Here is a 16,086-nt window from a genome sequence, read left to right as displayed (position 1 = left end):
TCTTCAGCTGGACAGCATCCCTTACCGCTGGTGTCCACCAGCGGGTTCGGGGATTGCCGCCACGACAGGCACCGACCACCTTGCGGCCACAGCTCCGATCGGCCGCCTCAACAATGGAGGCACGAAACATGGTCCACTCGGACTCGATGTCCCCCGCCTCCCCCGGGACGTGGGAAAAGTTCTGCCGGAGGTGGGAGTTGAAACTCCTTCTGACAGGGGATTCTGCCAGACATTCCCAGCAAACCCTCACAATACGTTTGGGTCTGCCAGGTCGGACCGGCATCTTCCCCCACCATCGGAGACAACTCACCACCAGATGGTGATCAGCTGACAGCTCCGCCCCTCTCTTCACCCGAGTGTCCAAAACATGCGGCCGCAAGTCCGATGATATGACTACAAAGTCGATCATTGAACTGCGGCCTAGGGTATCCTGGTGCCAAGTGCACATATGGACACCCTTATGTTTGAATATGGTGTTCGTTATGGACAATCCGTGATGGGCACAGAAGTCCAGTAATCGAACACCGCTCGGGTTCAGATCGGGGGGCCATTCCTCCCAATCACACCTCTCCAGGTCTCACTGTCATTGCCCACGTGAGCATTGAAGTCCCCCAGCAGAACGATGGAGTCCCCAGGTGGAGCGCCCTCCAGCACACCCTCCAAGGACTCCAAAAAGGGTGGGTACTCTGCACTGCTGTTTGGTGCATAAGCACAAACAATAGTCAGGACCCGTCCCCCCACCCTCAGGTGGAGGGAGGCTACCCTCTCGTCCACTGGGGTAAACCCCAATGTACAGGCGCCAAGCCGGGGAGCAATAAGTATGCCCACACCTGCTCGGCGCCTCTCACCCTGGGCAACTCCAGAGTGGAATAGTGTCCAACCCCTCTTGAGAGGACTGGTACCAGAACCCAAGCTGTGCGTGGAGGTGAGCCCAACTATATCTAGTCGGAACCTCTCAGCCTCACACACCAGCTCAGGCTCCTTCCCTGCCAGAGAGGTGACATTCCATGTCCCAAGAGCTAGTTTTTGTTGCCGGGGATCGGACCGCCAAGGTCCCTGTCTTCTGCCGCCGCCCAGCTCACACGGCACCCGACCCCTTTGGCCCCTCCCACCAGTGGTGAGCCCATGGGAAGGGGGACCCACGTGTCCTTTTCGGGCTGAGCCCGGCCGGGCCCCATGGGTGCAGGTCCTCGCCATCGAGCCCCACCTCCAGGGGGTGCAAAAGTATGCCCCGTGTAAATGTGCAAAAATGGGCCAAAATTAGACATTTAAAAATTCATAGCTCACATCCTGTTCACTTGAGACTATGGCCGCAATGGACCTTTTTGTACATCTCGGGATGTGTGTGTGTGTCTGCTAATTTTCATAGGCCTCGGTCAAACGGGCTGGGATTCGTTTTGTTTGCGTAATTTACAATGACTTTAAAATATCAAATTCTTCACCAGGCCCGATGAGACTGCAAAGTTTGGTGAGTTTTCGTGCATGTTTAGGGTCTCAAAAACATGATTATTTGCGGAGAAGAAAAAAAAAATACAGCCCTGACAACGTTGGGGTACTGACACGTTGGGATGCTCGCACACTGGAATTGGAATTTTTTGAAAATGAAGTACATCAGATCAAGCCTGTGGAAAGCTTCTTGACATTCGGGAGTGCAATCAGAAGCGGTCAACCTCTTGAAAGCGCCCTCTTCTTCAAATCAGCAATCAGGGAGAACAGTGGCTTTGCTATAGCTGAACGTACAGGGATGAAGCTTTGGTAGAAAAAGATCATGCCCAAGAATGAATTGAGCTTTCTCACAGAGGGTGTGCAACCATCCTGCTCTATAAAGGTAGCTTCTGGCATGATGGAGATAACATCGACCTTTGTGAGGTCCACTGCAACACCCTCCTGGCTGATGACATGACCAAGAAATTTCACGGACTTCTTCAGCAGATGATTTTTCTTAGAACTCAGATTGAGGTTATTTTCCATAAATCTCTAAAAGACAAGTCAGAGCCTGTCAAGGAACTCCTCTTCGGTCAGGGCCAAAACAAGAAGGTCATCTAGGTAACTCAGCAGACTGATAAAGTTGAGGTACCCTTAAATACTTAAGATCATTCGCATGAAGAAAGCCAAGCCATTGCAGAGGCCTTGCGGTATTCATACAAGCTGTCAGGTGTTGTCAAAGCAGTGTACTTCTTGTCCTCCTTACACACGGGGATATTGTAAAAGCCAGACGTCAAGTCCACTGTGCTGAAGAAAGTGTTGCAGCCCAGTGCAGCGAGACAATCGGCTTGGTGGGGCAATGGATGGGCATCTTTCAACGTTCATGCATTTAACCACCTGAAGTCGGTACAAATCCTTAAACCACCGTCCTTCTTTCACACCAAAAGAAGAGGAGACGCGTAGTCACACAGATTTGCGGATGATGCCTTTTTCCTCCATTTCTGTGAGCACCTGGCAGAGCATCTCATAATGAGCTGGGGGCAGTCTTCTGTATGACATGCGGAATGGGTGGTTATCAGTCAATCTGATGCGTTGCACAAACGCCCGAGCCTCACCACAATCAAGCGAATGAAGATGTCTTGAAACTCCTCAACAAGCTAAGACTTGCACTTAAGACTAGCATCGCATGAGTCAATGTTGAGGTCACCCAACCTGAGGTTGGAAAGTCTGGACCCTAGATCAGTGTCAGTAGCAGTGACCCCAACAGTCTTCTACGGTACAGTACGCAGCACATGACAAGTGTCTTGCTGGACATCAAAATCAAAAGCCGAAATATCAGTAATTTTTTAGTTGTGTTTCAGAGTGACTGACTTTGCTGACAAATTGGTATTTTTAAAGAGACCCATCAGGTCACCCCACATGGTTGTGATGACATGACCAAAGAGAATGTCCGTTGGTCTGGATTGGGACTGGCAGTCCTCCACAATAACTGTGCCGCCGGAAGACATTGGGGCATTGCGTGGAAGCTTGCCCCACACTAAATCTTCACTCCAAGGCAACAGTGTAAAAGCCTGAGGAAGCTTCACAGTACCAATCTTATCCGGAACGTCTGCACCTCTCCATCTGGTGGTGCATGACATCATGTCCAAAAACTGTACATAGTCAACTGGCGAGTGTTCACAACCTAGATACACCAATCCGATGTCGAACGTCTGTAAACTTCGGGGCGTCTGACTGCACCGTCTGATTGATGTAGCGAACACTGTCGTAACGTCGGACCTCGTCATGTTTCAACATGTTGAATCGGCGTCGTGAGTCATGACATTTGGTCACTCTGATTGGCTGTTAATTAGCGAATCAGCGCACGGGGCACGAACGGAAAGTGACAAATGCAGATAAACAGTGAGCACGCCTTTGCTGCCTTAATCTTCATACAAGTACAAGAGCGAGGGTTAAGTATTTCACGATACTGTGTCAAGAGCGTGACGGTTTGCTTCGCATGGGAGTATAGCTGAATGCATTGTTTACGTTTTTATAATCCGCTCCCGGCCAATAGCTTTACGGTTGTCTTTTTCTAACCGTGAGGAATAGTGACTACCGTCACCAATGGTATGGAGGGGTGTTACATCTCACGCAGGCGCAGAAGGTACTTTAATGGTCAGCGTCGCTGTCTGTCATTGTATTTCTCCGACAGTCGGCCCGACACCACAGGGACTTCCGAGGTTTTCGGCCGACTGCGACGATATATAATTTTACTTTAATATTTCAAGATTACAGTAATTTTATCATTTACAACTACAATTCAACAAACGAACACACACAAATGCTACTTTAAATAAATTACATGGTGTGTTTTTGAATCAATAGCAAAGCAATCACTACATTATGAACACAATTATGAACCAATCTAGTCTCGACGGAACTGTTGTTGCACCGCGCTAATCGGCGTTAGCAACATTAGCTTAGTCCGTCAACGGACAATGGCCCCAAATGTCACCAAGCGACTACATCACATGCCCAAAATCACTCAGGTTATCATTACTAAAAGAATTTAGCACCATAGCGCAAGCCATCAGCTGTAATACTGAGCTTTATTACAATAATTAGCGCGGCTACTGGGAGAGAGCGGCGTGCGTGTCTTACCTCGGCCACATCCAGAGAGAGAGTGCCGGGCTCCCACATGCAACGTGACGTCACCAGTCACTCTCAGCAGCACACACACTGAGTCACATCATTAATGCACAGGTATAAACAGTAACAAAAAAAAAAAAGAAAATATACATTCAATCCCAACAACAATAGAAGTGTTTTGATGAAATTAATAGTTTATACTGCATTACTTTATCATTTTTCTAATTTGTAATATTTTTTGTCTTTCACATATCTTGTGACAGGAAATTTATGCACAGCTGTTGGTGGGAAGAGAAAGAAAAAAATGATGTATGTGACGACAAAAAATGCAGGTACAGGCAAACTTTTCATTTGCAAATACTGTATATCAATATGGCCTATGCTCTAATATCCTTTCAAGTTTATCTTAATAATCGATTATACTGGCTTTTTGTCTCAGACTTTGATCGACATGAGATAGTGCTCTACGAAGAAGTGGCCAAGGTCCCTCCTTTCAAGAGGAAAACTCTGATTTTGGTTGGTGCCCAAGGTGTAGGAAGGCGCAGACTGAAGAACATGCTTCTGCTGAAAGATCCTCATCTCTTTGGAACCACAATTCCGTGTACAAAATTGTTACTTTACATATTATTCTTTACAGCTCACACTTCACAGATTACCTCTTCCCTTCTGATCGAACTGAGCATACCTTTTCTTCGTGTGTGTGTCGTGTTCATTTTAGTACTAATTTCTCAATGTGTAATACACATAAAATAATTCATGGGGATTCTTACTCAACACCATGTATAACAAAACACAATGCCACATAGCATGATTGCCTGAATCATGTTTTGGGAAAACAAGAACAAACACAATATTTTTTATTGACATTGTAACAAGACAATCAGATGTGTGAACTAGTAAGCAAAAAGAAAAAGAGCCTTCATTAATTGCTTAACAATAAGTGACTTAAAGTGTAGGGGACACACAAAAGGTACCCTAAAAACTTTTTTAAGAGGTACAAGTACAAATAATGAGACTTTAACGATTACATTGGTAAAAACGTAATGAAAAGGCCTCGAAAAAGATGCCGAAAGCTCAATATTTTTGTGAGCTGGGTCTGCCCACTGGCTGTTTGACCCAGTACGTGTGTGACATCACTGGCCCAGCCATGTCGTATTCGGACTCTGAAATTGGCAACGGCAAGCGGTCGGTAAGTATCAGTCGCTCATTTTTATTGTTCAACTAAAGGAAAACAAGATGAATCAAAAGAAAAACCACAGCGAACGAAAATATCGAGTTTTCTGAGTTGTTTGAGGCCTTTTTACTATGTTTTTACCATAGTAATTATCGGAATCTCATTATTTGTACTTGTACTCATTCTTGAAATAGTTTTTAGGGTAACCCTTTTTCAAGTCCCTTACACTTAAAATCACTTATTTGTTAAGCAATTACTGAATGTTATTTTTCCTTTTTCTTACTTCTTCACACATCTGATTGAGTGTTTTGTTACAATATCAATAAAAAATATTGTGGGGCATGGATCAGTGATAGTGGTCGTCCCCCAACCCAGAGGTTGGGGGTTCGATCCCCGGCCTTTGTGACCATGTCAAAGTATCCTTGAGTAAGATACTGAACCCCCAGTTGCTCCTGATGCTGCATCATCAGTAGGTAAATGAGGTAGAGTGTGAAGCACTTTCAGTACCAATGGTAGAAAAGCGCTCTGTACAAGCCCATTTACCATTTATGAGCACATTTCACAGCTGGCAAGTCAGAGATGTGGCTCGAATACGTCATACCACCTTCTTCACGATTACGCGCCGCCCGCAAGATTTTCAAAGCGTAATACTAAATCATGGAAATACTTGGTTAATGTGTATCAATTAGAGAAAGCATTCATTGTGACATGGATATTTTATTGTTTAATATTGTACAATATATTAACATTTGTAAAAATCAAGTCCGATACACTAAGCAGAATGTTTCATGACTTAGGCATGTTTCTGTTATATACTCTATACAGTAAATGCAAACATAACATAACCAAAGTTGTTTCACTCTTCTAAATTCAACCAAATTAACCAAGTTGTTTCTTCATGTTTTACCGTAACCAGTTTTTCTCTCTCATTCTTAAAGAAGAAACCCAACCCCAAATGTTTCTTTACAATAATATTTCTATGCTTGTCTAAACACGACATTCTGATTAATATTGTGTTTGTGGAATATGAGTTAAATAGCTAAATCCACCCGTTTTGTCCATCTCAGAGGGCTTACTGGCAACTGAAAATGACGTTGCAGTCGCTCTGGGCTCAGCTAACGGTCAATCATAGCTCAGCTTCAGAAAACAAGTGAGCAGTGATTGGCATTCATGACGTTAAAACACAAAGTTTGTGAGTTTTTGTGAAACGCTTTTGCCATGGCTACACAATGTTTGCCAAGAAAACAACGCTAATTTCAACTCTCTTAACATGCATGAAAACTCATGAAGCTGCACACACATTAAGCTTGACAAAATCATAAATATTTTATTAGAGTATTGTGTAATTTTTCAAAAATGGCTCAATAGTGCCCCCTACAAATTGAAAAATATGTTCGAACGTGTTTTCAAATAGGCATCTATTGAACATATACTAACTCTAACCTAACGCACAAGTAACTGAAAGACTCACCCCACCTCTTCATGCCCTCACAAACACACACGAGTTACAGCTGCAACACAAACACTGGAACAGGAATTGTATTGGAACAGAATGGCTACTTGATAACCTTTTAATGTTTTAAAACATTAATGGATGAATGGATGGATAGAGGGATGGATGGATGAATGAATGAATGACTGAATGGGGGAGCTGAACGGGGGATAGACAGATTTCTGCACCATACATGTTGGGACTTATCAAAACAGCAAATATTGTATGAGAGAAACTGCATGCAAGATGCTCATTTCCTCTAGTGATAGGCATGACAGTTCTTTTAAGTGAACTGAATCATTAGAATCAGTTCATCAAAAAGAACCGTTCAAAAGATTCATTCACCAAATCGTTAGCCGCCCCATGCCCCACCTCACACAAACACCCCACCCGCACACGAACACGCCACTTCTTCCCTGGCACGGACGGAGTGAGTAAAAAAAAAAAAAAACTATTGTGCTCATCCAGATGTTGCAGTAATTGTAATTTGTGCATTTGTATTATTATTAATATTACTATCAAAAACGTTGCAGCTATAATTTATGAACAAGAATGGCAGTACACTACGTTCACTCACTGAATCGTTGGCGAACGTGAAATGGCAGAACGTTCACTCACTGACTCGTTCGTGAATGGGAAATGCAGTACGTTCACTTACTGAATTGCACTTGCACGGGAAATGCAGTACGTTCACACACTGAATCGTTGCCGAACGGGAAATGGCAGAATGTTCACTCACTGACTCGAACGGAAAGTTGCGTCACTGATTCTTCATGGACAGGAAGTTACCTTACTGATTCCTTCGTGAACGCCAATAGTGTGGCACTATGTTCATAAAATCCCTCCTCCATCTGACGCTGGCTGCTGATTGGTTGTTTGTAGAGCTGGGCACTTGACCCTTTGTTGCCGGTCCAGCCGCGACCCGCCACCCATGACCTGGGTACCCTTTGAGCCTCGACCCCCCACACTTACTCATAAAAATTATTAGCCCCCGCCCTGAAGGGGCCGACCGGTCCGGCCCCGGGACGGACTGCCCAGCTCTGGTTGTTTGCGAAGATTGATGACATGCGCGTCGCTGAGCTCAAATGAACTGAGAAAAGAGCGAATGACTCTTTTCTGTACTTGTTCTTTGCTTGAATAAAGGTATATTTAAAAAAAAAAAAGAACAAATCAATTGAAGTGATCCATTCACTCAACTTCACTAAAAAGATTTGTTCTTTCTGAACGAATTGTTCGAGAACGACCCAACACTAATTTCCTTATTCTCTCATAAGTCAGCCATGGATAGGTTAATTGTGATATTTTCAAAGGTTGTAGTGGACATAAATAGAGATGTCCATAAAAATGTTGGTGCTGATTGATCGCCGTTTTTTTAAAATTTTGTGTCTGGTATCTCCGTTAACTCCCACCAAGACATGGAAAGTGGGAGGGGTTCCGTGACTATATAAAGTCGCTAACTAGAAAGTGACATTTTGATAGTAGTTAGTTAATTAGTTAGAAGTTAGTTAGTTATTAACAGAGTTGGGCATCGTCTCTCCGTCCCCAAGTTCCCGTCCTGCATATTTAATCGTCCCACGTGGTCCTGGCCCCTCCCTCGTCGGCGACAGCCAATCGGCGTCGAGAACGTAATTTTCACGTCACGCAGGCGCCGCACAAGCAGACACACGCCAAATGAAGAAAAAATATCAAACAAAAACAACTGACACGCATAGTGTGGTGATGGGTGAAATAAAAAGAATATGGGGAACATGTCATTGTGTCTGTGGTACACAACACTGTTTTATTTTTTTATTTTTTCCTATTCAGGCACGTGTCAGGAGTGTGGCATCTGCGTGTGACGTGGTTAAGTCAATTCTTGACGCCGTTTGACTGACTCCAACGTGGATCGATTAAATATGCAAGACGGGAACTCGGGGACAAAGAGACGATGCCCAGCTCTGGCTATTTACCAATTTGTCCAAAACAAATTGAGGAAATAGAAAATGCAAGCTAATGTGATTTTCCTAATCAAGAAATACATTGATTTTTGAACGTCTTTGCTAGCTACTTGCTAGCAAAAAATGAGGTTCAGAGTTTAAATACATAGTTCATATTTGATTTAATTGACTGAAATTATTATTAATAATTTTGTGTCTGGAAAATGTAAGAAACAATTACTCTTACGAGATGAGAATGAATTAAAGAACTTGTGGATAGCCGAGCTCTCCTGGTCATGCTTTGTGCCAATTTGTTTGTTGCATCAAAACTCAAAGTCAAAGAGATGGCTTGGCAAATAGCTTTTTTGGATTCTAATAAATATGATTGCCCAAGGACATCAGTAGGAAGGCAGGATGATGCAGCAATGGAAGGAGTGTAAAGTTATGCAGATTTCACAATTTGGCCAAAAAATGACTTAAAGGGTAAGTCAACCCAGGCTCATTTTTTTTCAAGAGTATGTTCTATGCAAGCCTACTAGTTAAACAAGGCATTCTGATAAATTTGTGGAATGAGAGTCAATCCACCCGTTTTTAGGCATCTCTGGGCGCGGCCATTTTGTCACTTCTGTCGACTGAAAATGACATCACAACTGCTCAGGGCTCAGGTAATGAGCAATCATGGCTGACTTGTTTTCTGAAGCTGAGCCATGATTAGTCATTGCCCGAGGTTCCTAACCAGGGCTGTCCTGGTTGAAACGCTGCTGCAACATTGAGTGGACATCAGAGACTTTTTGGGAGTTCTTGGTGGAGTGCTGTTGAAGTGCTCATGCTAGGGACTCCATCATTCTGCTGGGAGACTTCAATCTTCACGTGAGCAATGACAGTGAGACCTGGAAGGGCGTGACTTGAAGGAACCGCCCTTCGATCAAAACCTGGGCGGTGTTCCATTATTGGACTTTTGTCTAATAAAAGCTTCGAGGAGGCATCTAATCTGTATACCTCCTGAAGACCTCCTAGGAGAGGTGTTTGAGGAACGTCCCACAAGGAGAAGGCCCCCGGAATAACCCAGAACATGCAGGAGAGACTATATCTCCCGGTTGGCCAGGAAATGCCTTGGGATACCCCTAGGAGAGCTGTTTGGATTGGCTGGGCTTCCCTGCTAAAATTGTTGCCCCCTGACTCAGCTGCAAATAAGTGGAAGAAAATGGGTGTATGGATGGATTGTTTTTACTTCCCCTCTATAAAATATTTTTTTTCCAGTTGAGATATACAGGTTAAAGCAGGGCCCAGTAAGATTAGCAGAAGCTTGATAACTATCCTGATCATTTGAGGCAGGTGTTTTAGAGCAGGAAGACATCTAAAACAGGTTGGATAGGGGCCCTCGAGTACTGTACTTGGGCAGCCCTGGGTTAAAGGTTGGTGAAAAAAATCACAAAATCTGGCATTTAAACAGGTGTGTCCATTTAAATCCACAGTGCATCAGGATTGTGGTCACTGCTGAAAAGCTAATAAATCCGATAATAATTACTTCGCTACCAGCCCCAAAGGGGATAATGCTATAATGCTAATGATAAAGAGATCTTCTCACCAATTTAACACAGGTAGTGCAAAGGTTTTTGGCAAATAGATTGAGATTATTATTCAGATCTAAACTTCAACAAAAATGTGCATGTGTGTGTGTGCTCACATGTTTTACTATGTTGGTTAGAATAGAGCTCATGTGAAAGCTTCTCTTAATTCTGCATTGTGTTCGTGCGTGTATGTGTGTGTGTGTGCGTGTATGCGGGTGCGTGCATGTTTGTGTGAATTTTGCAGATACTTCCAGAAAGCCCAAAAAGGGAGAATGCGAGAGGATGTATGCTTTTACAAGCCGCAGCAAGATGCAGGCTGACATTAAGAATGGCGTTTATCTTGAATATGGAGAGTATGATGGCAATTTGTATGGAATCAAAATTGACTCCATACATGAGGTTATGGAAGCAGGACGAATTTGCATTCTGGATGCCCACCCTCAGGTACAAACAAATATAATTACACTTTTTCTTTATCATGACTGACATAAAATGTGACTGGGTTCCAAAATCTGTCAACAACTGTGTGTATAACCAATGCTTAAAGTTGCAAAGACAAGTCAGCCAAATTTAATTAGACGGCCCTTAAAAAAGAGTCTCAAATGGCTTCACAGGCCCACAATTGACAAATATTAATGACGTCCCCTGATCTAACCCCCTCCCTCCACCCAAGAGGGCAATGAAAAAAAACAAACCCAATATGGGGGGAAAAAAAGACGAAACCTTGAGAAGGAAACACAGATGCCGGTAATCCCCCTTCCAGGATGACGAGGGTGTAATAGATGATGATTGGGAAACATTTAACACAAAATGTGGTGCTATACATTGTTAACTAGAACAGCGTGAAAACCATCTGCTGGTACGGAAGAGTACTACAAGAGTACTACGCTCCTATTAAGACTGTAAGGTGTTTTACCAATAACAAGCCCTGGATCACAAACAGCCTCAAGCACCAACTCAACTTGAAAAAGGAGGCTTTCAAAGCAAAGGACAGAGGCATGATTAGAGCGGTACAACGGGAGCTGAAGTGGGAGATGAATGCACTACAAATGTAGGCTGGAGAGGAGACTGAGTCACAACAACATCAGAGAAGTGTGGAGAGGCATGAGAGCCATTAGTGGCTACAAGAAGGGGGGTGTGACACCAGGTGATACCGCCATGGCCGATGAGTTCGACCGCTTTTACAGCAGGTTTGACTCTGTTTGTGTCCTTCCTCCACATCCGCCCGGCGGCTGTTCCTCCTCTGCTGATGCTGCCTCTAGCTCTTCCCCAAACCAGCAGCTGTTCCACCCCTGCTGCTGCTGCCTCCTGCCCTGTTTCATTCAGCAGCTCTTTCACCACTGCTGCTGTCTCCTGGCCGTCACCACCCAGTCACTGGTTCACCCGTGCTGCCACAGCCTCTTCACCTAGCGGCTGTTCCACCACTACTGCGGCCTCCGGTCCTGGTCCACTCAGTAGCTGTTCTCCTCCTGCTGTTTCTGCATCCGGCTCTGCTCTACTGACCTCTTGTTCCACTTCTGCTGCTGCCCCCTGTTTTGCTTCACTAACTGGCTGTCCCACCTTTGCGGCCTCCTGTCCTGCTTCACCGTGTGGATGGTCCATAATTGCTGCTACTGCCACTTGTTCTGCTTCTTCTTGTGGCTGTCCCACAACTGCTGCTGCGGCCTCCTGTTCAGTTTCATTTTGTGGCTGCTCCACCACCTCTGCCGCGGTCTCCTGCTCTGCTCCACCCAGCGGCTGTTCCACCATTGCAGCCCACAGTGATTACTTCACAGTGGACAAGATGAGGGCAGAGCTGAGTAGACTGCGTCCCGGCAAGTCAGCTGGTCCTGATGAAATTCCACCTAGGCTTCTGAAGGAGTGTGCTGCACAGCTGGCTTTTCCCCTGTGCACACTCTTTAATTGGAGCCTTCAGACGGGGCAGGTGCCAAGCAAATGGAAGACCTCTTGCATTGTTCCCGTGCCAAACGTGGGAAGGCCAGCAGGTGTCGAGGATTATAGACCAGTGGCCCTGACATACGTGATTATGAAAACCCTTGAGAGGCTTCTTCTTTGGCTCCTGAGACCACAGGTGCAGCAGGCACTGGACCCATTACAATTTGCTTATCGGGAGAACATGGGAGTGGAGGATGCTATTCTGTATATTGTCCATAGGGTCCTGTCATTTCTTGATGGCACGGGGGGTTATGTGAGGCTCATGTTTTTTTTATTTCTCAAGCGCGTTCAATACTGTAGATCCTCAAATTTTGAGGTTAAAACTTGAGAAATTGAGAAATTGAGGGTGGAACCAGCCTTCATTCACGAATTACCAACTACCTGACAGAGAGGCCACAGTACGTGAGGCTTGGGAGCGTGGTCTCTGGCACTGTACTGACCAATACCGGAGTACCTCAGGGAAGAGTGCTGTCCCCCTTCCTCTTCACCTTGTACACTTCTGATTTTGCCTACAAGTCGCCATTATGCCATATCCAAAAGTACTCTGATGACACAGCTGTGGTGGCTTGTGTGGAAGGGGGCAATGAGGGGGAGTACAGGAGGGTGATTTCTGATTTCATACAATGGAGCAGGGACAATGGGCTTATGCTGAATACTGCAAAGAATCAGAGCTGGGCACTTGACCATTTTTTGCCGGTCCGGCCGCAACCCTCCGGCTATATTCATAAACATTGTCGGCCACCGCCCCGTTCCGCCCCCCGAACCAAAAAAAAAAAGCGTCCGTGATTGACGTCGCTACGGGAGAGACGCTAACGGCAGAGGCTTTTTAAGGATCATTAGCTGGCTAATTTACTATTCAAACCCGCTGTGGAAACGCTTCAAAATGTGCCACATAGTACTGTAGCGTCTCCCAATGATACGCCATCAATCGTAGTTCAATGAACGTGTTTTTATTCATTCAACCGGCTACTGTGGGACGTAGCTGACGCCAAGACAAGTATAGCAGCCATTCAATCCACCCAGTCACACACTCTCTCTCCTTCGTCCTCCGCTCCTCCTTTCTCGCCCGCACCCCCTCCCATCCAGCGAGCCGCGCTACGCATTCAACAGGCTTGGAAACAACCTAACTCTGTAAAACACGAATTCAACCACAACAAAGATAACTCAGTTTGTTACATTACTTTACTACTTACCAAACTGCACGTGCTTACTTCCATTGCGAGCCCTGGGGTTGGTTTTTTTCGTATTGTAGAATTATTTGGGTTCAACAGACCACCAGAAATGGCAGTCAACAAGTTACTTATTTATTTTCCACTTCCTCTTCTTCCCGGCCTTCAAAATAAAAGCATTCCAGCAAACCCCTCTACACAGCAAGTTTGCTATGCCGTATTTCCGGAAGTAGTGAATGCCAGAAGAAGTGCATGAACTCCACCTTGATGTGCCAACGTCAGTTGAGTTGACTCAGCAATATACTCGTGGACACAAGTTGTTTTGCATTTAATGCATTTAATTTTATTGCGAAAATGATCTGGAAGGTGGCGGCTAAGGGGGAACGTGGGTGAGTAGCTTGCTTATGCTTACTTTGCAGCAACGAGCTGCGTGGTGCATCCGTCTCCGTGTTGGAAACTGTCATCGCAACATGTGAGACAGCAACGTGCGCGCAAGCGTTTGTATTTCCTCATTGTCACGTCACGTAACCCGCGCCTCCCACCTGCAACTGGTGCATACCATTACAAGAGGGGCCGGGGGGGCAATGCCACAATCCCTATAACAGCAGTTGTCGCTCGCGCCGACGCGGGAGTAGAAAGAAGCCTAAAAATAAGCCTCGTACCGAGTAGGCTGAGATTAATTTTGGCCACCTCGCGAGCACGTCACACGCATGAGGGCCGATAGCGGGCCGGACTAATATACACCTTCGGCCATGCTTAGTTAAGCCATTTTTTAAAATTTGTCGCCCTCCCCACCCCGCCCACGAAATGGGCACCCGGCCGGTCCGGCCCAGGGACGGGCTGCCCAGCCCTGGCTAAGACCAAGGAGATGGTTGTGGATTTTAGTAGGCAGAGATCCCAACATCGCCCGGTTCAAATAGGGGGTGAAAATATTGAGGTGGTCACCACATATAAATATCTAGGTGTACACCTCGATCGCAAACTGGACTGGTCGGAACATGCAACTGCAGCGTACAAAAAGGGATAAAGCAGACTTTTCTTTCTTGGAAAGAATCTTTTGATGTATGAAAGGCGATGCTGCTCCTCTATTATCAGTCCGTTGTGGCCAGCGCTGTATATTTTGCTGTGGTGTGCTGGGTGAATAGCATGACAGGAAGGGAGCGGAACCGTCTCGATAAGATGATTAGGAGATGTGTGTAAGTGTTGGGGAGGAAGGTGGACTCTGTAGGAGAATTGGTGGAGAGCGGAATGAGGAGTATGATGAAGTCCATCCTCAGTAATAGCAGCCATCCTCTGCATGACACTGTGGCCGCTCAGAGAAGCAGTCGCAGTGACAGATTTCTCTCCATGCGTGTCTAGGACTGAAAGATTTAAGAGGTCCTTTGTACCGGCCGCCTTTAGAATGCTAAATGGACTTCGCAAATGCGCGCTCTTGTTTTTATTGTCAGGAACTTTTTTTTTTTGTACTTTTTATGTATTTATTTATGTATTTATATGGTATTGTGCCAGGTGTATGAGTACTCCTTGCTACCGGACACCTAGAATTTCCCCATTGGGGATTAATAAAGTATCTATCTATCTATCTATCTATCTATCTATCTATCTATCTACATAGTATATTCTACTATGTAGTAAAGACATGATTACGCTGCCAGGCGCTAGACCGCACAGGCACACAAATTTGATAATTTCCCATGGCACACCTGACAATATCTCGCGGCACACTGCTCATGGCAGGTTCACTTCTCTTAAAGCGGAAGTCAACTCAAACATTTTTTTTTTCAAGAATATGTTCTATGCCGGCCCGCTAGTTCACATAAGCGATTCTGATTAATATTGTGTTTGTGGAGTATGATTTAAGCTGAAAAATCCACCCGTATTTAGCTTCAATGCAGCTGTTGATCACTAAGTCGGCTTAATGTGCAACATGTCAAGTAATAACTATTACTCAATTTTACGAACACAAAGGGCTAATAGAAGAAACAAACTCACCGCGGGACCACCATTTGGGTTGGGAGACATGATACGACCTCTTCTTACGTGTCGGGAGTCACTTGACCAGCGGAACTAAACCTGATTGGTTGGACGTTGGATGACTCGACACGGAGATCGATGGCTCCTCCTCAAATACCCGGATTGTGTAACCTTTTGCAAGCGAATTTTTTGCAGGTGAATTTTTTTTTGGCAGTTGAATTTTTTTAGCAGGCAAATTTTTTGCAGCTGAATTTTTGCAGGCGAAATTTTTTACATGTTGAATTTCAGTGCTGAAAAAATTCAGTTAGGAATTTTCATGGTAAAAAAATTCAGTGTTAGAATTTCGAAATTCAAACTCCGATGGCACAGATTTACTCCCGTAAAATAATTCCATCATCATACTCACAGAAGACAAAGGACGGACAAGAGTGGTCATGGACGTGGACACATATCACAAACAAATGGATACTATTCTACAGGACAGTAACATAATGAAATACTGAAGAAGGACCCCAAAGAAGAAAAGTACATATTGAAAACACTACTCAAACTACTCCTGGAATCCAATAAAATAACACAAGACAACTATACTGGCCACACAAAACCTTTCTGCTAACCAGCTAGTTAAACACCTCCACACAATAAGTCATTGACGCCAGGATGGGTTTAGACCTTCCCTTTATATGGCAGGTGTGAAACTGTAACAGATACAGAATGAAAAATGAACGAAATGTACGCAAGTCTACTATTCACAAACAAAATGGCGGCACAGTCGGCAATGTAAATAGTTAACTTCTTA

General features: G+C 44.8%; 1 protein-coding gene across 6 annotated transcripts in view; it reads left to right on the top strand.

Moving 5' to 3' along the window:
• The window catches only part of LOC147135051 (MAGUK p55 subfamily member 2-like), a 161,663-nt gene that overhangs the window by 92,591 nt on the left and 52,986 nt on the right, over window positions 1-16,086 (top strand). For all 6 annotated transcript variants that reach the window (XM_086055159.1, XM_086055161.1, XM_086055158.1 and 3 more), the window contains 3 exons: window positions 4,320-4,388; window positions 4,496-4,657; window positions 10,454-10,653. In XM_086055159.1, the coding sequence (XP_085911285.1) occupies window positions 4,320-4,388; window positions 4,496-4,657; window positions 10,454-10,653 (431 nt within the window). The remainder of the gene's footprint in view (window positions 1-4,319; window positions 4,389-4,495; window positions 4,658-10,453; window positions 10,654-16,086) is intronic.

Source organism: Filicampus tigris, chromosome 16 (assembly GCF_054856515.1).
Source record: "Filicampus tigris isolate MCC_2025a chromosome 16, RoL_Ftig_1.0, whole genome shotgun sequence".
NCBI classification, from domain to species: domain Eukaryota; kingdom Metazoa; phylum Chordata; class Actinopteri; order Syngnathiformes; family Syngnathidae; genus Filicampus; species Filicampus tigris.
This window is presented reverse-complemented; position numbering and strand designations above follow the sequence as displayed.